Source organism: Dreissena polymorpha, chromosome 7, assembly GCF_020536995.1.
Source record: "Dreissena polymorpha isolate Duluth1 chromosome 7, UMN_Dpol_1.0, whole genome shotgun sequence".
Classification (NCBI taxonomy): Eukaryota; Metazoa; Mollusca; class Bivalvia; order Myida; family Dreissenidae; genus Dreissena; species Dreissena polymorpha.
In genome coordinates, this window is record NC_068361.1 from 77,535,089 (window position 1) to 77,558,869 (window position 23,781).

The 23,781-nt window shown below is 34.7% G+C and overlaps 1 protein-coding gene across 2 annotated transcripts in view; it reads left to right on the forward strand.

The window, feature by feature from the left end:
• Positions 1-23,781, forward strand: part of LOC127838051 (signal transducer and activator of transcription 5B-like) — a 53,084-nt gene that overhangs the window by 21,872 nt on the left and 7,431 nt on the right. Inside the window, exons 4-18 of one of the 2 annotated variants that reach the window (XM_052365565.1) lie at positions 3,600-3,738; positions 5,580-5,672; positions 6,247-6,321; positions 8,792-8,885; positions 11,746-11,921; positions 12,318-12,466; positions 13,445-13,591; positions 15,346-15,420; positions 15,790-16,135; positions 16,383-16,475; positions 18,209-18,347; positions 19,232-19,284; positions 20,248-20,372; positions 21,315-21,493; positions 22,700-22,885. In XM_052365565.1, the coding sequence (XP_052221525.1) occupies positions 3,600-3,738; positions 5,580-5,672; positions 6,247-6,321; positions 8,792-8,885; positions 11,746-11,921; positions 12,318-12,466; positions 13,445-13,591; positions 15,346-15,420; positions 15,790-16,135; positions 16,383-16,475; positions 18,209-18,347; positions 19,232-19,284; positions 20,248-20,372; positions 21,315-21,493; positions 22,700-22,885 (2,069 nt within the window). The remainder of the gene's footprint in view (positions 1-3,599; positions 3,739-5,579; positions 5,673-6,246; positions 6,322-8,791; positions 8,886-11,745; positions 11,922-12,317; positions 12,467-13,444; positions 13,592-15,345; positions 15,421-15,789; positions 16,136-16,382; positions 16,476-18,208; positions 18,348-19,231; positions 19,285-20,247; positions 20,373-21,314; positions 21,494-22,699; positions 22,886-23,781) is intronic. The other variant, XM_052365566.1, reaches the window with a different exon arrangement.

A 23,781-nucleotide genomic window follows, 5' to 3' on the forward strand; every position in this document is an offset into this window, starting at 1 on the left:
ATATTACCTTGACCTTATTGAATATGAACAATTTCCCCATTATACTGTCAAGCACTCGAAAAGTGAAACGTAGTCTTCTAACAGCTCTTGTATCTTATTTTATTTACTTTTGTTTACCTTTTTACTTAGCAATTGATGAAACAATAACCCTAAAAAGAAATTGTGTACAATTTGTGAGTGCTGTTGCTGTGCTTGAATCTGCCAGTGTCCTAAATCTGTCACCCCAACAAAAAAAGCATTTCGAAATTGGCCATAATGCTTTGTTGATCTTAATCATTACAGACATATTACTTCACAACAATGACAATTTGTTTGCCTTGATCAATTGATTACACGTAATTTAATAGCTTATCTATTAGTTTTTTCTATGACCTCTAAATGTCACACTAGGGAACCTTTGTATCAAAGTGCGCTTGCATATTTTTTGGGGTCCATATCATATTCCTGATAACATTAATAATTGTGTTGCTTGCAAAACTGCATTTTAAGCAGATAAGTGCACATTTCATTCATACCGGCATATCAATCATTGTCAGAGATCTAAGATGTGCACATTTCATTCATACCGGCATATCAATCATTGTCAGAGATCTAAGATATGCACATTTCATTCATACCGGCATATCAATCATTGTCAGAGATCTAAGATATGCACATTTCATTCATACCGGCATATCAATCATTGTCAGAGATCTAAGATATGCACATTTCATTCATACCGGCATATCAATCATTGTCAGAGATCTAAGATATGCACATTTCATTCATACCGACATATCAATCATTGTCAGAGATCTAAGATATGCACATTTCATTCATACCGGCATATCAATCATTGTCAGAGATCTAAGATATGCACATTTCATTCATACCGGCATATCAATCATTGTCAGAGATCTAAGATATGCACATTTCATTCATACCGACATATCAATCATTGTCAGAGATCTAAGATATGCACATTGCTTTGTTACCTCATATTCATACCGACATATCAATCATTGTCAGAGATCTAAGATATGCACATTTCATTCATACCGGCATATCAATCATTGTCAGAGATCTAAGATATGCACATTTCATTCATACCGGCATATCAATCATTGTCAGAGATCTAAGATATGCACATTTCATTCATACCGGCATATCAATCATTGTCAGAGATCTAAGATATGCACATTTCATTCATACCGGCATATCAATCATTGTCAGAGATCTAAGATATGCACATTTCATTCATACCGGCATATCAATCATTGTCAGAGATCTAAGATATGCACATTTCATTCATACCGGCATATCAATCATTGTCAGAGATCTAAGATATGCACATTTCATTCATACCGGCATATCAATCATTGTCAGAGATCTAAGATATGCACATTTCATTCATACCGGCATATCAATCATTGTCAGAGATCTAAGATATGCACATTTCATTCATACCGGCATATCAATCATTGTCAGAGATCTAAGATATGCACATTTCATTCATACCGGCATATCAATCATTGTCAGAGATCTAAGATATGCACATTTCATTCATACCGGCATATCAATCATTGTCAGAGATCTAAGATATGCACATTTCATTCATACCGGCATATCAATCATTGTCAGAGATCTAAGATATGCACATTTCATTCATACCGGCATATCAATCATTGTCAGAGATCTAAGATATGCACATTGCTTTGTTACCTCATGCAGTCTGACATTGTTTGCAGAGCTTTTTGAGTGAATTATCTTAGAAATAAAAAAGAATTACTGGTAATTTAAAGAACTTCACCATTATAAGAGCTGCAACGATTCACCAACAGCTTGATTCGATTCGATTTTGATTTCAGACACTCCGATACTGATTTTTTTTATTCGATTCATCTTCAAACCTAGTTTTATCATATATTCACTCTTATGCCTCAAAATAAACATTTCTGTTCAAATGTGATTTCAATAAAACACATAAAAAAGAATAGCAAATCAGGACTCAATTTTAATATAAAAACTTCTGACTAGAAGATTGTGTTGATTACACAATAGTAAAAAAAAATAATCATAAGAACGTATCTGCAATCAGTTGAATGGTAGTATTATCACTATTATACTTTTACCCAAAACCGCTATAAGCATGTCTACCATTGTGCCATGACAGCATCACCTGTTACCTGTAGGACAAATCACATTCTCTAATAAAATTAACAAAACTCCAACAGAAATATAACTACTTTTCTGACTAACTTGAGTAGTTGCACTTGTGCGACCTCTTAGTCTTAGTCTTGCTAAATCAACGTTATGTTTGCGTTTGACATATATTGCATTAGATTAGTGGTTGAGCCTGACTTACACTTTGCTTTATCGGTAGGGCTACCATCCCGAAACCCAAAATACTGCCACACTTTTGATTTTAGCTTCTTAGGCGCATCTGACAATTTCAATTTGTCAGCAAAAACTTGTTCAGCCATTTTGACGCTTTTTTCCGACAGTAGACCGTAACGGGCTTATTGATTGGATGACTAAAGTAATAAGCAACCAATCGCGCGCGTCGTAATTACAGGTAAAGATAAAACCTACACCTTCCTGTATTAATAGGCAGAATACAGCGCGCTTTACGTATCTATGTATATATATGTATATATGTTAAAGAATCAAATCGAATTTGGTAGGTTTGGTATCGTAATCGAATCGAAGCATTTCGAATCGATTTTCGATGAATCGGATCGAATCGTTGCAGCTCTAACCATTATCACCACAAACTACATGACTATTGTACTTCTTATTATTGAAGCTTGTATAAAGAACAGCAGTCACATTTAAGAAGAAAAAAATACCATGGTAACCGATCTTCAATTAAGCAGTAGACAATTCACTCCAAATGAACAATGGGTGTGTGTTTGGTTTAAAATGAAAAACAGATTACATGGTCAAATTTTGTTTCCAAGAAGTTTAAACTTATTAAAGAGAGGCGGCATATTTAAGCCCTCTTTTGTGTCTTTAGCGAGGCTGTTTTCAGAGAAAACCCGAGGTATTGTCATAGCCTGCTCGTCGTCCGACGTCTGCCGTCTGCCGGCCTCTTGATAAAACCTTTACATTGGCTCTAAAATCAAAGTGCTTCCACCTACAACTTTGAAACTTCATAATTATGTAGATGCACCTTGATGAGATCTACACGCCACACCCATTTTGGGTCACTAGGTCAAAAGTCAAGGTCACTGTTACCTCTAAAAAACAACAAAAATCTAATAAGCTTTGGCAGCCGAGCGTGGCACCCGTTATGCGGTGCTCTTGTTTATTTACAGCATTTAGGCCGTTAATAATCGGTTATAATTTTTCTAATCCCAATATATAAAAGTGTATCTAAATCATGCCAGCAAATGCATCTTGAACCTTATATCATGAAGTTATATGAGTTATGAAAATGTTTGTGCGGATCTTCGGACAACTTTAAAATTCATCATCAAAATACCTCCAAAATGTGGCAGACTTAGGAAAAGTACGAAGGATGTTAATTTTGTCAGGAAACCAAGGTCTTTTTGCTTAAGTAAAAACAAGTTCAGCATGTGTTTTGTAAATTATTAGTCTATTGGCAATGCGTATTCCAGGTTGCAAGTGTTATCCCAGCAAGACAAAGTCAATTTTTGTAACACGTTCATGGACCAGCTGCACGCATTCATTGATAAGCAGCAGGAAGTCTTCAAGAAATATAATCTTCTGGACATGGCAAAAAATGTACAGACCCAGGTGATATAATCGTGTTGTTTGTTTGTTTTAACGTTGTTTTGTTTAGTTTTTAACAAGAATCCCACCACGCTAAGACCGAAACACTTGGTATTCATTTATGACATTATCGTTTGATATAAACATGTTTATTTTTATGCCCCCGGGAGAGGGAATATAGGGATCAGAGCGTCTGTCCGTCCTTCCGTCACACTTTGCGTTTAGGTTTCGCGTTAAGGTTTCGAAAAATGCTCATGACTTCTATGTCCCTTCACATAGCAACTTAATATTTGGCATGCATGTGTATCTCATGGAGCTGCACATTTTGAGTGGTGAAAGGTCAAGGTCATCCTTCAAGGTCGAAAGTCAGAAAACATGTATCAAAGCGTCACAGTAGGGGGCATTGTGTTTCTGACAAACACATCTCTTGTTTCCTTTTAACATCCTCCCTTTTTCAATTTAAGTTACAAGATAGCATTTCACAAGATAAAAAAATATTCATAGCTTGCTTTTTGCCCATAATGTTCCATGTTGAATAGCATGGTTTTGGAAATAGGGAAGACATTTAAAATGTAAATGATGTTATGTATATTTTCACTGAATTTAAGCAGTAAATATTTACAATCAAGTTTTTGTACTTGAAGTCTTGCCTAGTACCAGCATGCAGCATCTGTTAATACGTTCAAGCATTTAATCCTGATTAGCCCATGGGGTTTAAAGAGAAACATCTTTCAGTTTAATCACCTTTATAGTGATTTTTTTACTGCAGTTATATGTAACTGTTGTTGATTGAAGTCCATTTACAATTTATTCAAGTTGGGTGCATACATGCTTTATATACATCTCTTGTTGTTAAGGTTCAAAACTGTGCTTTAATAGACTTTAATATTTGAAATAAATAAACACGAAGATTTTCAAATAAAGAAGTACAAATGTTTACCTTTATGAACCAGCCTTGTTACTTGCATGTAAATGTAAAGGTCAAGGTCAAATATCAAAAGGTCAAAATATTGCCTCCTTCTTTGTGTCAAAGTATTATATGTTCCTATTGACCAGCTTTAATGGTAGAGATAGTGACTAGTTATAACTAGTAACTGGTGTTCTGGTATGAAGTTGGGATATATAGCTGCAGATACTTTGCTTGGTCTTGTTTATGAATCAAATGTCTTTTATGGACAACACATACAAAACATTTTTAAGTAATAATCTTTGGTACATATTTAACTTTATTCAATAACTGTGTTGACCATTTGAAATTGTTGTGTGCTAGGTTTGTTGATTTGAAATCATGTAATGAACTTGAATAATCTGCTGAAATATCCTTGATAGTAACTTTTGTTTATTTAAATCTATTGTTTAGTCACACTAAAAGGGCTTGATGCATAACTCTTTGGATGTATTTACCAAGCTCCTAAGTATAAACTTAAGGAAATTATATTTAACCCATTTAAGCCTTGTGGACTCTCCCATCCTAAATTGGATCAATTTATTTCCAAAATTAGGCATGTCTAGTATATTTATTTCTATATTTCTATCAAGAATATTTGTTTGTTCTGTTGTTTGCAGAAATCCTTGGACTTCTTGTCAAAAATGTTTATCTTAGATATTCACTTAAGTGCAACCTAAATTAAGATTTATATCTGGATCTTTATGAATACTGGCCCAGGTTATAAGGTTCAATAGTGTCGCAATCCTCATCTTGTATGCCTTGAATTTGTTTTGGTTTAAAAAATGTGATCTTAAGTTTTCACTAAGTACTTAGTTAAAATTTGCATTAGGAGCTTTATGAATTATTGCCCAGTTTTACTGACCTATATAAGGCACACCATTTTCCCGCTCATTAATTAATTCCATTTTGGTTTAAGGTGAGGGATGGATCCTATGTGGATACATCAATTGCCTGCATCGAAAATGAGCACGCGCTGATCGAGAGTACATATGAGATGGAAACAACCACAGTGAGTGATGTATACCTTTACCTCTCATATACCCGCTTTGACATGTTTGTAGTCCCTTAAAAAATCTAATTAAATTTAAGACCTTTTTGACTAGATTCAAGCTTCAAAGGTTTCATTTTCACCACTAAGTTATGGATGAGCAGCACACAGACTACAACCTGAACAGACTTCAAGTTACTTGCAGACTGTTTTGGTTTTAAGATGATTGCATACTCAAGGCATCTTCTGAACATTCATAAAAAAGCCACTGGGTATTAAATTAGGTTGGATTTAGAAACCTCTAAAATCGGTATGGCTTTATGTTAATCTTCATACTAAAGGGGTGATATATATTTACGTTTTTGTTTTACATGTATCCTTTGGTCTTTCCGTGTAAATTGTTCTAGATATATTGTTACCCACTAGTCCCACTGTAATCTGTATTAGAAGTATAACAGAGATCACGTAAGTTATTCAAACTTGCCTATTTTGAACAATTTTATCATGTCTCAACAACTAAGCACTAACACTGTTCAACTGTTATTATTATTATTGATACAATTTACCACTTGACAGCTGTTTTGATGTTTTTAAGCTGTGTGAGTTACAAGAAGTCCCACAGTGTGACAATCTAGAGACGGATTTCAAAAGTCTGGACGACCTGAAATCAGTAAGAGCAAGATTGTAATTCTTAATGTGGAATAATTAAATCTTCAGTAATATTCTTTGGAACCCGTACATTACAAGCTTATTATAGTCTTGTTTTTATGTAGCTCCTGACCAGACTGCGCAATGCTTACACTGGCTGATTATGTTATGAGACCCATTTTCCTTGACAGGGCTCATATGAAATCCACATATTATATTAAATAATGTGCAACAGTTGGTGGCAAAGGAGGCTAAAGGGGTGATAATCAGAAAAAATGTAAAGTTTAACATTAAATGTTCTATGTTAAATTAACATTTTTGTTTTTAGTTTACTCTTTTAATTCCAATTGCTCATGATGATCTATTGTGGTGGGTGGCATTTGTCAGACATGTATTGTCTGTTGTCAACAATTTGCTTAAAAAATGTCTCTGAGATTTGTCTGAAACTTTGTTGGAATTATTCCTGAGTGACCCTCTTTCAAAGTTTGATATCTTTCTCCATTGCACTACAGCTAGCAATAAAACATGATAACTTTAAAAATCTTTGTTTATTTCCCAACAAGGGTCAGGGGTTAAATATTTGGTGTGTAACTTTATATATATGTCCTCTAAAAAGTTTGTTGAAATTTTATCACTGGTATCAACTTGCCATGCCCGAGGTTTGGTATGTTAATGTTACATAACATAATTTTGTAATTTATTTGAATCTTGTCTATAGTAAAAGTTGTCCCACCTTCTGGTAACCTGTTTTCCTTACTAAACATAGTGCAGGGCCGTACCCAGGAAATGTTGACTGGGGGGGCCCAAACGGGGAGGGTGCGGGAGGGGTTGCCCCTCCGGAATAGATTTTTTTTATTAGGCACTGTTCAATGTGAATTTTAATGCATATAGAAACATATGTTGTGTTATAAATTTATGGATATATAACAAGTAAATCAGCACCTTTCTGAAGTCTAAAGCTTTAACCATTACGGGCCGTCCATAAAGTATGTCACGCTCCAGGTGGGGGGAGGGTGAGTAAGAAAGTGACAGTTTGTGACATGGGGGAGGGGAGTCAGGCCATGTGTGATGTCACACATTTATTTTAAAAAAATTGTATAATTTATTTATTATTTCTTTAGTAGAATTTAAAAATAATTTTCAAAAATTTGTGAAACATTTGAATTAGTTTTATGTCAAAATAAGACGAATTGCGTATCTCCTGATTCTGTTGTTCGAATGTTTTATAGGCAACTTGGCTGAGCCGGCTTATTCAATAGGCACAACCTCCACACAGATTTCAATGACGAAATAATTGGACTGTTCCATATTTAGTTAGTAAAGGGTTGAAAGAAAATCTTAATTATAATTTCGTTTTTATTAGACGTTAACACGTGGATAAATATTCATACTGCTCATCGTAACAACCCTACAGTTATAAAAGCCTGTGATGTAATAGTTCTTTTATCGGTAAGTGAAATTTTAATACGGTTTAATAGTGAATTTAGTTTAAGATTAAATTTAAATTAAGTATTACTTTTAATTTTTTTTTCGAAAGTGTGAGTTTGTGACGTCCCTTAGGGGAGGGGGTCCAAGATTTTGTAACAGTTTGTGACATGCCGGGGTAAAAATGGTAAAAAAAGCGTGACATGCTTTATCAACGACCCCTTGGTGTGAAATTCACACACATGTATAAAGCTTTAGATTTCAGAAATGTATTACACTTTATAAAGAAGTAAAAGCAACCTTTGAAACTAAAAAAAACTTTATTATGAAATGTGACATAAAGTATGACTGTATAGAAGGTTTGATTTCAGAGAGAAAATACTACTATGGTTATATGTCAGTAACTGACATATAACCTACTAGTATTTTCTCTTTGAAATCAAACCTATTCTATATAAAATTTCAAAGTAAATTCATTATAAAATGTTCATCATCTACAACACAGTTTTCACAGAAATGTTTAACAAGCTATGATTCTAGAGGAGGTTTGAATTCAAAAGAGAAAACACTATTATCGTTCAGACCTACGAACTTCTGTATCAGTTCCATCCATTCGCTGTTTCTCTTTCCTTGTCCAATCAAAAGACGTGTTACACCCACCATCAAAAGATGAAGCATTGAGCACAATAGGTAATTGACAGATCGGGGATGTGTGTACAAGGTGATAAGAAAATAATGCCTAGGGGCTTATCTCCACTGGCGAGTAAATTAGCGCTAATCCCCTTGTGTATCAGGGGCAATAAAACACATCTGCACATTTGTATTGCAGGGAAGTGTACTGTGGGCCCTTTCATGTGAGAAAATTTGCAGTAGGCCCATTATTAAAAAATCATTACTCGACAGCCAGCTGGGGGGGCCCGGGCCCCTGGGCCCAGTGCCTGGGTACGGGCCTGTAGTGAATACTTAAAAAAAAGCCTCCCATCTAAAGTAACCTTTGTATCCCAAGGTGAATTCAGATGAGTGATTCATGGTAACCATCACCCTCATTAAAGTATATTTTATTTCAGAGTTTTGATGTGACACTTGGAAAGCTTCAAGAAAGCATTGACTCGTATCATTCGTTACAGGAAAAGAAAGAAACTTTGGAGACCAGACTCTGTGGTACAATTTAAACACAAAAAAATATTCATAATTTATATCCCCTTTTTTAAGAATGAGTCATAAAGCAGTCGCAGTGTCCGCATATATAAGTTTTCGTCTTTGTAGCCAAGGGGGCTATAAAACATTTCTTAGCCCTTGGCCATTTTTTTTTTCATAACAAAAAAAAATTATTTTTATGTCCCCCACCACTATAGTGGGGGACATATTGTTTTTGCCCTGTCTGTTGGTTGGTTGGTTTGTGCGTTTGTTTGCTCCAACTTTAACATTTGCCATAATTTTGCAATATTGAAGATAGCAAAGGTCCAATATATGGGTCAAAATTCCTAATTTAATGTACACTTTTGCAATATTGAAGATAGCAACTTGATATTTGGCATGCATGTGTATCTCATGGAGCTGCACATTTTGAGTGGTGAAAGGTCAAGGTCATCCTTCAAGGTGGTCAAATATATGGGGACAGTGTTTCACAAACACATCGCTTGTTTTACAGGTACATTTTCATGAAAGAAAATGTTCCTATATGTATTGCAATAAGGGGTGTTAGATGTATACAAAGTCTACACTTCAAACACTTCAATTCCACCTTGACATGAAATCTTAAGATTCAATTTTTGTAACGAATTTTTCAAACCATGCTTGCATTACAACTTAAAATAAAAAAATTAATTAACATTTAATTCAACAAACTGGCTTAATTTGAAGGATGCATCAACAGATTTGTAAGTTGTTTTTACATGATTTCAAATCAAGGGAGCTATGGAAATATGATCTCAAATGTCTAGTAAGGTTATTGCAAGAAGTTCAACAATCATGTACAAAAAGATTTTGAGTTTTAAATATTTGAAATTTGTTGGCCGAAAATGTCATTTTAATCATTAAAAAACTAGCGAGGTACCGGTATAGCCAGTAGCAGCTATATATCCCAGCTTTATACCAGAACAGTAGGTATTATTACCTGTAGTTGCTACATCTCTCACTGAAGGTAATTAACCCTTTGCATGCTGGGAAATTTGTCGTCTGCTAAAATGGCGTCTGCTGAATTTCTAAAATTAGCATTTTCTTCCATTTTTTTTTAAAGAATACTATCAGAAGAGCAAACAGTTTGGATCCTGATGAGACGCCACGTTCTGTGGCGTCTCATCTGGATCCAAACTGTTTGGAAAGGCCTTCAAAATTTGGTTCCAGCACTGAAAGGGTTAATAGGCCCACCTAGCATTCTGACACAAATAAGGAGGATATTTTGGTATTTGTCATTGCTCTTTTCATGCCAGGAACAAGGCTGCTTCATAAAGGTCAACATTTGTGCAATTTCATTCCCTAATCCATGTGATTATTTATTCCAAATATAAGAATCTATTCAAGTAAAATTTTCAACCTTAACAATGAAACATGTTCACAAAGCTTGCCGTCATCACCCAACTGAAATAAATTTCAAATGTTCATCAATCCCCCACAAAAAGATAATTTTTCAAAAAAATAATTTCAAAGGTAATGAGACTGTTTTTCTAATTCCTCTGTCCCTATGTGCTTGAAATCACTTACAGCTGTCGTTACTTAAGCTAGGTCCAGACTTATTATGAAAGCTTAATTGTAAATATTTACTGTCAGATTGAATTCTTTAAACAAATATAGTAATAAAATCAGTCACAATTTAAATGGCTTCGTATTCCTAAAATCATAATGGGCAACTATCATGAAGGTATATTTCAGTGAACACACATAAATAATAGAATGCTTAGAAAATACTGTATACACCATTTTGCTAACAATATTTGTATCTTTTGTAATGCTAGTAATTTTAATTTAAAAAAGTAGGAAATTTAATGGAAAAATTATAATTTTTATTTGTAATGATTATGTTTTCAAGACCAAATGTTAAGGTCACTGAGTACTGGGTTTCAGGTTAAGAAAACAACAAAAACACAATTACTTTATCTGTGTCTGCACATTGATTGCCCTTTCCTGGCAAGTAAATTTCTTGAAAACTTCCTGCTGATTATCGATGAATCTTGTAAGCTGCTCAATGAACTTGCCACAGACATTGATTTTGTCCTGCAGGAACATCAATTGAAGTCTGAAATTTACATGAATAGGATTTGTGTATTAATTATAAAGTTATAAAACACACTTAAAAATAGAATATTAGATCCACAAAACACATACTGAACTTAAGCTAAAGAAACTTCAGCGTACAGTTTAAATAGTATTGACATATAAAGTCGCGCCAGTCAAAAATCATAAAAAGCGACATTTAAAGTTATGGTAACCAGAACTAACTGAACTTAATTGTTTTTCCATATGCAAACTAAACTACATTGTCTTTGTAACAAAAACAACATCCTATGCACTGATGCAGTACCTAAATCGGCCATATTTGGAGAGGTATAATTATTAATTTATTATGATGGTCTTAGAAGTAGTCCACCAATCAGCACAAACATATATCATATAAGGTTTAAAATGCATTTGTTGGCATTCTTGGTATCAGAAAAATGATAATATAATTATACCGGTATATCAACGGCAAAATTGCTCATAAAATGAGACTAAGAGTGCTTTAAAATAAGCGTCTCTTCAAAAAGTTGAAACTTCTTGAAAATTATATTTGTTCCTGTTTTTTTTTTAAAGCAACTTTCTTTGCATTAAATTTGAGTGAAGTTTATTCTGTTATAAAAAGTTCATAGTGTAAAATCGTATATTGGGAACCATGGTATGTTTTCTCTACCTAAACTGTTACTGCTTTCTACTTCAAGCTTCAATAATAAACGATGTGCATACATGACAGCTGTGAAAGGTATGTTGTAGACCAGAAGATCAGAATGGCAAATATACATTCTCATCTGATACTTGTTCCTTTCAGTGGAGCACTGCAGAAACGTGTGTACCTCAAATATTTCAGATATTGAAAAAGTGCTGAAAGGTGGCAAACAAACACAGAAAGTGAACTCACAAACACAGGAGAATGTGAAGACACAGATAAAGAACATTCAACAAGAGCTTATCAAGAAGGGCAATGAAATCACAACTCTCAAAAGTGTATGTGCCTCTAATTTGTCTTATGTTGTGCATCTTTGATATATGGGTAATAAGTTATTGTGTTGCGAGGTATTGGAAATTTAAAAATATGGAATTTAGAAAATTGTTTTATATATGAGCTGCACTCTGTGAAAAGGGGGTTTAATGCAATTGCGTGAAGTCTCATCCCAGATAAGCCAGTGCAGTCCGCACAGCCTAATCAGGGACGACACTTTCCGCCTAAACTGGATCTTACTAACAAGAGACTTTCTTAAAACAGGAAATATCATAAAAGGGAAAAGTATTGCCCCTAATCTGGGACAACACTTTACGCACATGCTTTAAACCCCCTTTTCACAGAGCACGGCTCAATTTGTATGATAGAGGCCATTCCATATCCTATTTATATCCTCACAGGAGTGTTCGAAGCAAGTCAGCGGCCTGTTTGAGCAGTTTGGAAAATTCAAACAGGAGTTACTTGTCAGGGTGGACCAATGGAAAGATCAAATGAAGCTGCAATATGCAGAGCTTTATGCCAAACCGGACCTGGAGTCTGTCTCTAAATGGTAAAAATATTTCTTAATGGCTGCACAGTTATTGTGGCATTTGTTTTACCCCACTTTTATTGGGTGTATGTTAATGTGCATCACTGAAGAATTGACCATGGTTATTTATAAACTTCCAAAAAACTTGAGTAGCTGATAGAGTAATTGCATAGGTTATAAATTAAAATTTTTAAGCTTGATTTCACTCAAAGCTAAATCCTTATTGAAATGCTCTCCAGTCCGTTGCCTGGTTAGAACCAGTACATGATGTATTTTGGCTTATCTTAAGAATGATCTTACAGTGGGCATTGAACCGTTTACTGGTCGTTATTCGGACACCATAACTGGTCACATGCTGGCATGTTTGGCATTAATAACTATTCTCTACTTTAACCTTATTACTAAAGTCAACTTTTAATTCAACTCATCATAAAAGCTTATCCTTCCTCTATTTGAAGAGCATCTTTTAATGATAGCACTTTTATTATAACGCTATGTTTTTATGCCCCTGGATTGAATGATTAGGGGTATATTGTTTTTGGCATGCCTGTCTGTTTGTCATTCTGTAGGTCTGTCATTCTGTCCCAAAACTTTAACCTTGGTCATAACGTTTGCATTATTCATGATAGCAACTTGATAATTTGGCATGCATGTGTATCTCATGGAGCTGCACATTTTGAGTGGGTGAAAGGTGAAGGTCATCCTTTAAGGTCAAAGGTCAAATATATAGTTTCAAAGCTGCGCAGTAGGGGGCATTGTGTTTCACAAACACAGCTCTTGTTCAATATGATGTCATATCAAACTATGATGCTCGTTATAAAAAAAACAACACCACCACTTAAAGTTGGAACTAGATTTATGTTTCTGATAAACATAACGAAGCTAATGAATGTATGCCTTGGTCTGTTTATCACCAGAGAGCATGTTCGCTTATTCTGATATAGTGTATGTGGGATTATAGATGAAACAAATATATATAATACATTTTGAATATTTCAGGTGTGCTCGTATTGGCCAATTTGTCCATCAGATTCTGATTTACACCTGGCCCAGACTTGAGAATGTTCTAGATGATACCAGAGCTGCACAGCAGCTGAACCAGTTGAGAGCCAGGCTCACCAATGATCTGAAAGACTTGCTGTGCAGGTATACATATTAACCCATTAATGCCTAGTGGACTCTCCTATCTTTCTAAATTGGATCAATTTATTTCCAAAATTAGGGATGTCTCATATATTTATTTCTATATTTAGAATATTTCTTACAGAAATTCCTTTAAGCAAACAGCGCAGACTCTGATGAGACGCCGCATCATGCGGCGTCTCATCTGGGTCTACGCTGTTTGCCAAGGCCTTTTTTGTAGACGCTAGGCATAAATGGGTTAATGACACAATTATTATCCACATGCCAAAGGCAGAGGGATATAGTTTTGGTGTTGTCCGTCAGTCCATTCTCACAAACTTTTTATGGCTATATCTAAGAAACTATATAAGATTTCAACATGAAACTTCATGGATGTATATATATCAATGAGGAGACATGCCTTAACCTTAAATTTTCTGAAAGAAGAGTTATTGCCCTTTGTTGTCCCCTACCCGTGAAACTGGAGGGGACTTATGGTTTGCGCTCTGTCCATCAGTCAGTCTGTCTGTCACACTTTTCTGGATCCTGCGATAACTTTAAAAGTTCTTCATATTTTTCATGAAACGTGGATAGATGGCAATATGGAGATTATGCATGTCATTTCATTTTGTTCCTACATCAATAATTCTGGTTGCTATGGCAACAAATGTATAAAAAAAAGATTCTGACAATGGTGGAGTTTCACCGGTAGGGGACAATATTGCTTGGCAATCTCTTCTTGTTTTTGTATTTGGCGGGGAATATCAATTCAACAATTTTGCTTGTTGGTTAACATTTGTTTTGTGAACTTGTTTTAAGGTTGCTTTCAATTGAAAACTCTTCGTTGAAATAAAGAGAAAATAAGAATTGAAAATTACAGGCAAAACTTATGTATTCTGCTAAATAAGTGAGAAGATATTATTTTATAAAATAATAATGTGAAAATATCATTATATAAGATATTCAGGGACTTCAGGAATTTTATAAATTTTAAGTGAATATAAATGATATTGATGTCAACATTTTATTTTTGCATTTCTTAAATTCTCTTGAATATAAACAACACTTGTTAAATAACCATTACTCAGTAAAATGAATGCCAATGATGTATTGTATTAGTTGCAGAACTACGAATTGTGTGTATGTGCTGTACAAACTAATCTGAGCATAATAATGGGTTTTTCTTAGCAGTGTACATGTCTTTTTGTAAATGAATCCTTGTAACAGAAGAAAGTATTTACATTTATATAAAACCCTAATTTCGTTGATCCTGGTAGTATACTTCTTCTGAACGAAAATATATATTTATTTATCAACAGTATCTGTTTAAAAGATTATACAATATACCTTCCTTAACTTTTCACGAAGCCAGGGCTTTTGACTAACAAACTCAGTAAGTGATTGTCCCTAGTTTCACTCTTTCAGATCGACTTTTCTAAGAAAAGGCAAGCTATTGTACTTACCCTAGTTTCAGTGTTTGTTCTAAGTTAATGTTTTTCTCAGTATTGTCTTGAAAGATTTCATTGAAACTATGTATTTTTGATGTATTTTCGATTTCAAATCGGACCCATTAGTCAAGTTTGGTAAATCTGTATTTAATATTTAAAAAAATAGGAGTAGTTTTACACTACAAACAAATCTCTTTTAAATATCCAATCTGCTGTTAACTAATGGTATTTATTTACAAAATTTGATTAATTTAATTAACGTTAACATGAAAGGTAAAAAAAAAACTTGACACCTTAATGGTTGACTCATATTGCGAAGTACCATTTCAGAACGTTTGTGGTCAGTGAACAGCAACATTACATCTTGAAGTGTGACAAGAAGAATTTACCGACTGTGTCAGTGAGGTCAGTAACTATGTCATACTTGTAGTGTTTTAGTTTAATTACCTTTTGTTCGTTGTGCGTCCTTCATGAGTTGTGTGTTGTGAATCTAATGTAAACTTTTCATTCAAATGGCATCTCTTCCTATACCACTGGGAGAAATTTAAATAATATCTCCTCCTTAACGGCTTGGAGGAATCTAATTTTTCACACGAATGATATCCTTTCAAAGTTGTTCATATTGTCTCAGTCAATGGAAAACTCGATTCACAATTAATAAGAGAGTTATTATATGCTCAGCATACAGAACTTTAAGCTAACTGAATACAACAGTAAGTTCTAAATATGTTAAGATATAAATAAACGTATTGTCATTTTTATTGTTTTTCTCAGGATTCTTGCTGCGGACAACAGAGACCTCCACAACTACTTCCAGGGCAGCATCACAGCGTACCTTGTGTACGACGGTGATCTGAACACTTGCTGGAATGCAGCATCCAACACGCTTGACATCCAAGCCATGAAAAAGCAGGCCAAGATGTTTGACAAAAACCAGCAGGCATTTGCGATGTCTAAAAACAGCGAATATCGAGAGGCGAGCTTTAAGACGCTTTCACTCAAGACGGCAACCAAGCAGAAGCAGTTTGAAAGAGCTTCTGGGAAACACGTTCATGAGGAAAAGTATAGGATTGTGTTTTTGACGGAAATGAACTTGCAAGGCAACTCCCACACAATTTGGGTATGTTGAAGGTGGTTGATATTGAATTGTTAAAAGTAATAGCCAAAACACATTAAACTAACTGAAGCCAACCTTGCGTAGTAATATCAAAATTATTTGTGATCCTTCCTGGTGACACCTTGCACTATTGCCCTCAACAATATCACTTATCATGTGATTATGTGAGCATACTGCCCCAGTGCAGGGTACAGCAGTAATCTTCTTCAGTAAAAATATATTCATTGATGTGTCCATGTTTCATTGTCAGACGCTTTCCCTTCCTGTTGTCGTGACGACGGGCGCAAATCAGGGCTTGCAGAGCCAGGCTTCAGTGATGTGGGAATGCTTTGGGACTGATGTGGTAAGTGATTCTTTGAACAATTATTAAAATATTATTGATATCATTAATACTCATAATCAACAAATATTTCACAAAATATTTCTTAAAATAAAGTTAAACCATAAAAAATAGTGTTCTTTATAGCAATAGCCAATATTTCAACGCTAGATGTGGTATGGTTACATAGATTTAACAATATACATAATGCTCGTTTTCATTTTGTTGTTACTCAATATATTCCATTTTAATTTCCCGCAAGGATAACTATTCATACAACACACGAACACTAATACAGTACATGAACATGTGTTGAATATATTGTCCCACAAAAAAAAAGCATTTTGTATCTTGTTAAATCTATGTTACCACACCACATCTAGTGTTGAAATTTTGGCAATTGCAATAAGGAACATTGATTTTTATGCCCCAAAAGGAGGGCATATAGTGATCACACTGTCCTTCTGTCCGTCTGTCTGTCTGTCCATCACACTTTTTTGAAATGCTCATAACTTCTAGGTCGCTTCAGATGTGACCTTCATATTTGGTATGCATGTGTATATGAACAAGGCCTTTTCATACGCACACAAATATTGACCCCTTTGACCTTGACCTTGAACTTAGGGTCCGCGCTTAGGTTTCGAAATCTGTGTTTAGGTTTCGAAAAAATGCTCATAACTTCTATGTCGCTTCAGATGTAACTTTCACATTTGGTATGCATGTGTATATGGACAGGCCTTTCCATACGCACACAAATTTTGACTCCATTGACCTTGACCTTGAACGTAGGGTCCGCATTAAGGTTTCAAAATCTGTGTTTTGGTTTCGAAAATTCTCATAACTTCTATGTTGCTTCAGATGTAACCTTCATATTTGGTATGCATCTGTATATGGAGAAGGCCTTTCCATACGCACACAAAGTTTGACCCCCTTGACCTTGAACTTAGGATCCGCGTTTAGGTTTCAAAATCTGCGTTTAGGTTTCGAAAAATGCTCATAACTTCTATGTCAGTTCTGATTTAACCTTCATATTTGGTATGCATGTGTATATGGACAAGGCCTTTCCATACGCACACAAATTTTAACCCCTTGACCTTGAACTTAGGGTCAGCGTTTAGGTTTCAAAATCTGCGTTTAGGTTTTGAAAAATGCTCATAACTTCTATGTTGCTTCAGATGTAACCTTCATATTTGGTATGCATGAGTATATGAACAAGGCCTTTTTATACGCACACAAATTTGACCCCTTTGACCTTGACCTTGAACTTAGGGTCTGGGCTTAGGTTTTGAAATCTGCTTTTAGGTTTCCAAAAAAGCTCATATCTTTTATGTCGCTTCAGATCTTACCTTTATATTTGGTATGCATGTGTATATGGACAAGGTCTTTTCATATGCACACAAATTTTGACCCCTTTGACCTTGACCTTTTGGGTAAGCGTTAAGGTTTCGAAATCTGCGTTTAGGTTTCGAAAAATGCTCATAACTTCTATGTCTCTTCAGATGTAGCCTTCATATTTGGTATGCATGTGTATATGGACAAGGCCTTTCCTTACACACACAAATGGTGACCCCTTTGACATTGACCTTGAACTTAGGGTCCGTGTTTAGGTTTTGAAATCTGCGTTTAGGTTTCGAAAAAGTGTTTTTCGGGGGCATATGTCTTCCTATGGAGACAGCTCTTGTTTCCATCACTGTTTGGATATTGTAAATATTTTCAAATTATATGATTTTCACCTTACCTTTATGCTGTCGTTTCAGTACAAGTTGCCTACTGGAGATTGCAGTGCACTCCCTTGGCATTTGGTTGCAGAAATGCTGAAATCTAAAATGCGGACACTGTGTGAGCGGCGTGATCTGTCTGATGAGAACATGCGTCACTTGAAGAGTCGACTACTTGGTTCGTAGATATTATTATTCACTCTTTGAAGATAGCGTGATTGTTTTCATGCACAGTAGTGAAATAACAACAAATATCAATCAGATAAAACATTATGTCACTCACGTTCATCACTGTGCGAAAGTGATATACACTTACTTTTTAAATCATACAAAATGTTTGTTTTCAGTGTGAGATTGCTATCATCATATTTGAAAGGAAGATAATTGACACAGGTGAAAGAGCTGATGAGTTTTTTTATTGTTCCCCTTTCCAGTGATGAAATTGCACCAAATACAAACAAGATTAATATAAATATATATGTGTATATATATTGACTTGCAAATAAATTCTTGTTGGCCAGTTTGTCATTTGGCTTGCTGATCATTATAGCATTTTCCCCAAACTTTGTATCTGCATTTTACCAAACTTAGTGATAATGTTTGAAGTCTGACATAAATAAAGAGGATCTTTAAAGGTAGGTTATTTAGATTACGGTAATAGGCATTTTTTTTTTAAAGAAGTAACCTTTTTAAAAGAACACACTCTTATCAAAATTTTAAAATAAGCATGTTTTATGTAAGTGTAAATTTGATCGAAGCAACTATATTGAAGAAATGTAGATCTCATTCTTTTTCTTTATATAAGAAATTCCTTTTTTTTCAAGTATATAGAAAATTATTGATCTGTTTCTATTATTTTGCATAGGACACTTAAGACCTGTTTCCGTTTATTTGTACAGGGCATTCTTGATCTGTTTAAATTTTATTGTTTTTGATATTCTACACATGTTTCTACGTAGCTGTGAAAGACATTTTATAGCTTTTCTTTATTATTGTACTTGACAGTCTGAATGTTTTCTTTTGTTTAAGAAATTCATAACGTGTTTCTATTATATTATTTAGGTGACGCTTTGAGAGCTGATGACACAGAAGTGACCCTGAAGCAGTTCTGCTTTGTAAGTGATTTTTTACTTAAGAAGTCGGATTTAAGTACTTTGCTGGTCTGTGGGATTGTCGGTTCGTAGGTTATTTTTTGCAAGCATCTTGAGAACACTTTGACGGACCATCATCCACGTTGGCAGGTTGTTTTCTTGAAACATCGAATTCAACATGTGGGATAGTGATAATGGACACTATTCCGTAATTATTTGATAATTTCCGTCAGTCAAATTGGCTCAAGCATGTGATCATTTTGACATGATATTATCATAAAGTACTTCTTTTCTTGGACTAAATATTAATGATTCATGTAGTAATTTCAGTATAAGACTTTATTATACTGCTTTTCCCTTGTGACTTATTTCTCACCTAGTAAAACTCTTGACTTGTTTATTTGACAAAAACTTTTCATTAACTATCTTTTAATAAAAAACGATCATTGTTGCTCACATGTATGTGGTTGATGCTTCTAAGTATACCTGAAAGTGTCCGTTTGAATAGGGTTTTGTTGTTTTATAAAAAAGTAAACATTGAAGTTCTAAAAATAATATTTTGTTTTATATACAACCCAATTTACTTAATTACTGTATACATTGTGTAATAGTATGTATACTTGTCCCACACCTTGACAGAAACATCTTGTCTTGTGCAGAATTCAACAATAAGGGCTTGATATTCTATACCTAGAACTCCAAATATCATTTACACATAGCGAGACTATCCATTATTTATGTGAAAGTCAATTGTACAACTCATTATTCTATGTTTGGACTTGGTTTGGGATACCTAAGTAAAGTATAATCTCAGCTTTCAACCACTTATTTGTGCTGACCAAAACAGATACCAAAGTAATTTTGTACAAACTTGTATAAAGATCCTCATTTTTTGTGTGAAGATGTCAGATTCTCAGACACAGGGGCAGCGATATATTTATATATATAAATGTGTGTATATATATTATTTATTTTATTTTTTTCCAGGACAAAATGGAAAAGTCAGATTCGGAAGCAGATAATCCCAGCTACCTGCAGTTCTCATTCTGGAAATGGTTCATGGGCTGTTATAATCTCATTGATCGATACCTGAAGGATTACTGGAAGGATGGGTAAGTGGAAAAAGGACTGGTAGGTCACTCAACATTTCTACTGGAGCGATGGGTAAGTCTTACGTCAGAACAAGTAATGGGTGGAAACTTAACATTTCTACTCAAGCGATTAGTAAGTATTTTGTTGGAACAAGCAATGGGCAGACACTCTTTATTTCTACTGGAGTGATGGGTATATAAATCTTTTGTTGGAAAAAGGAATGGGAAGACACTCCCCATTTCTACTAGTGTGATGTGTAACTCTTATGTTGGAACAAGAAATCTATTTAAATCTAGCCACGAGTAGATTTAATGTTCATCTAAACAAATACTGGTACATGTTTTTTTACCCAGCAGTAGAAGGTCAAGTTGGGTCTTCATAAAATGTTAAAAATTTCTTCCAAATACAAGTAATACAATTCACAATTTAATAATGTCATCAACAAGTAGTGTAGATGATCAAGGCACCTTTTTATGCTCCCGGTAGGGTGGCATATAGCATTTGAACCGTCTGTCCGTCCGTCCGAAAACATTAGAATTGGCCATAACATTTGCAATATTGAAGATAGCAACTTGATATTTGGCATGCATGTGTATCTCATGAAGCTGCACATTTTGAGTGGTGAAAGGTCAAGGTCATCCTTCAAGGTCAAAGGTCAAAAAAACAAATCCAAGGGAAGTAACAAGCTTTAAAGGGAGATAATTTCTATTATTCATTTGGCAGGTACAGATCATTTTTACAGGGAAGTAATATTTTTTAAAGGGATATAATCAAAAAAATAAATAAATAAATCAAAGTGGCACAGTAGGGGGCATTGTGTTTCTGACAAACACATCTCTTGTTTATTTCATGTAATCCACTTAATTTGCCCTTGAAAAATGAACATAGTTGATCTTTAAAGCAGTACCTGTATTTTACTCAACTTAATGACAAAACTCATACTTAGGTATTTCTTGTTCAAGGTTGATTGAAGGGTTTCTCAGCAAAACGGATGCCAGCAGAAAACTTGAACAACAACGACCAGTTCAAGATGGCCTCTTTATTCTCCGTTTTTCGGACACTAACATAGTGGACAGTCAGGGACTGAATAGCATATTTGGTCACCTAACAGCCTGTGTAATGATCCTCAGACAAAATGCATGTGAGTATTGTTGCATATTGCATGTGAATATTTGTGGCATAATAAGTAACCATCTGTGACAAAATTTTCAAATTGCAAGACAGACTCGATTCTTCTTTGTGTTTTGCCTTTTACTCTATAACATGTCAACAAAATTCTCAAGTTACAAAAACACCAATAGAATGTAAATATAACAGTGGAGCCTTTTATTAAGAAAATCAAAATAGATACATCAGTTGATCCATTCATAATCCATAATATATCTTGAAGCTAATAAAGTGTTTATTCTTATCATAATGTTAGGACAGACATGTACCGTTTTACCTGTTTGCTTGTAATACATTACCACCAGGTTATATTATTCAATATATTTATTAATGGGCGTTTGCATACAACAGTATTTTTTTCTATTTATAGAACTGCCCAATATTGCCAGCTAACATTTTAATGTACCTAAGCGACAAGTTTTGTTGTGGTTAAAAAATCGTACGATAAACTATGGCTTTTTATTATATAAGGCAGGCTGAATTTTATGTGGGGGAGTTAGAGTACACTCAGAGAGTGGGAGAGATTTAACTTGTTTCTTAAAGTTAAGAGACCTCCCCTACGGAGGTCCCATTAATATTTGATAGACTGACTAAAACATCTTATGGACTTGAAAGCGCTTGTATATTCGACTATTTGACTGTTTTATAAACTTGAAAGTTGCCGTTTGTATCCTGTTTACTGGGGTATAAGAATATTTGGTGGACTTTGAAAACGCCGTGTTAAATAGCAGAATAAATTTCAATGAACAGTTTTTAGAGTTGTTTGCGTCTTAATTCCAAAAACCTTTTTCATTTTGGGTCCATTTTGTAGCACATACCACATTAATACTGTTCAAGATTAAAAGGGCATCTTTTAGAAAAAAAATCTCTTGTGATTTTCTCTGTGCTTACTTTACTTTGAACTTTAGTAAAAAGCTACTCGAGTTAGTAGCCCAACAGGGTCTGATAGATGAAACTCATGATTCTCTATCAAAGTCCAAGTGAGTAAATATTATGGCATCTGCACAATTAGAAGGACTTCTAACAATTCTATTGAGTTTTGTAGCAGTTTCTTCGAGTCCAAAGGCAAATCTTACAATCTTGAGCATGTCTTAGAAAAAAATGCTTAGGAACAATCTTGTGGCCAACATTGCGGCTTTCAGTTGCTTTCACAAACAAATGACTCCCCATGACATTTCAGCTACAAATCGAACCATGATGAAGATACTGGACAGTCTAGATGTGGCAAGTAGCAAATCACTGGATAAGAAACAATTGGCCAACATCTTGAAAGACACCATGGACAAGAATCAGAAGGGCAACATGTACAAAGTGCTATTCCCAAACAGAAAGTGGGAGGACACATTTCAAAAACATTTGCAGGAAGGTAAGAACCAGATTAAAATATTTTAAAAAATTTAGCTCAATTTAGCATGACGTGCTCATTACGAGCTTTTATTATTGGCATTTCTTTGTCGCATGTTGTCGACATTTACCTTGAGTCCCCACTGTGATCACATGGGGTTAAAACTAGGTCATAAAATAAAAGAAAAAAAAGAACACTAGAGGTTTCATTAATTGCCCTATATTTTGAAACTTGGTAAGAGTATTTGTTCAAATTATATTTTTATTATCCCCCGCCATCGACGGAGGGATTTTGTTTTGGCGCTGTCCGTCTTTCCGTCCGTCCGGAGCCATATCTTGGAAGTGCTTTGACGGATTTCATTGAAACTTGGTATGAGTATATATATGGATACTAGGATGATGCACTCCAAATGGCATTGTACACCATCTGTTAATAACGGAGTTATGGCCCTTTGTATATTGAAAAAATGCTTTTTTGAGTGTCAAATATAACACTTTTGTGTCCGGAAGCCTGTTGGCGGGGGATATCAATCAACAAATTTGCTTGTGATATTTGAAACTGGGTCACATGGGATAAAAACTAGGGCACTTGGTAAAATTACAGGAAAAGCTTGTGCAAATTCAATAGGCCACATTAATTGCCCAATCGCCAAGAAACTTAGTCAGAATATGTTTCCTGATGATATCTTGGCTGAGTTACAAACTTGGTCACTAGGAGGTAAAAATGAGGTCACTAGGTCAAATGAAAGAAAATGCATGTGAATACTCTAGAGGCCACAACAATTACCCAATCTTCATGAATATTGAGTCAGAACATTTGTCACTTTGATATATTTTGAGCCATTTCTGAAAATGTACATGTGGGATTAAAAACTAGTTTTCTACGTCAAATTTGAGGACAAGCTTGTAAACATTCTA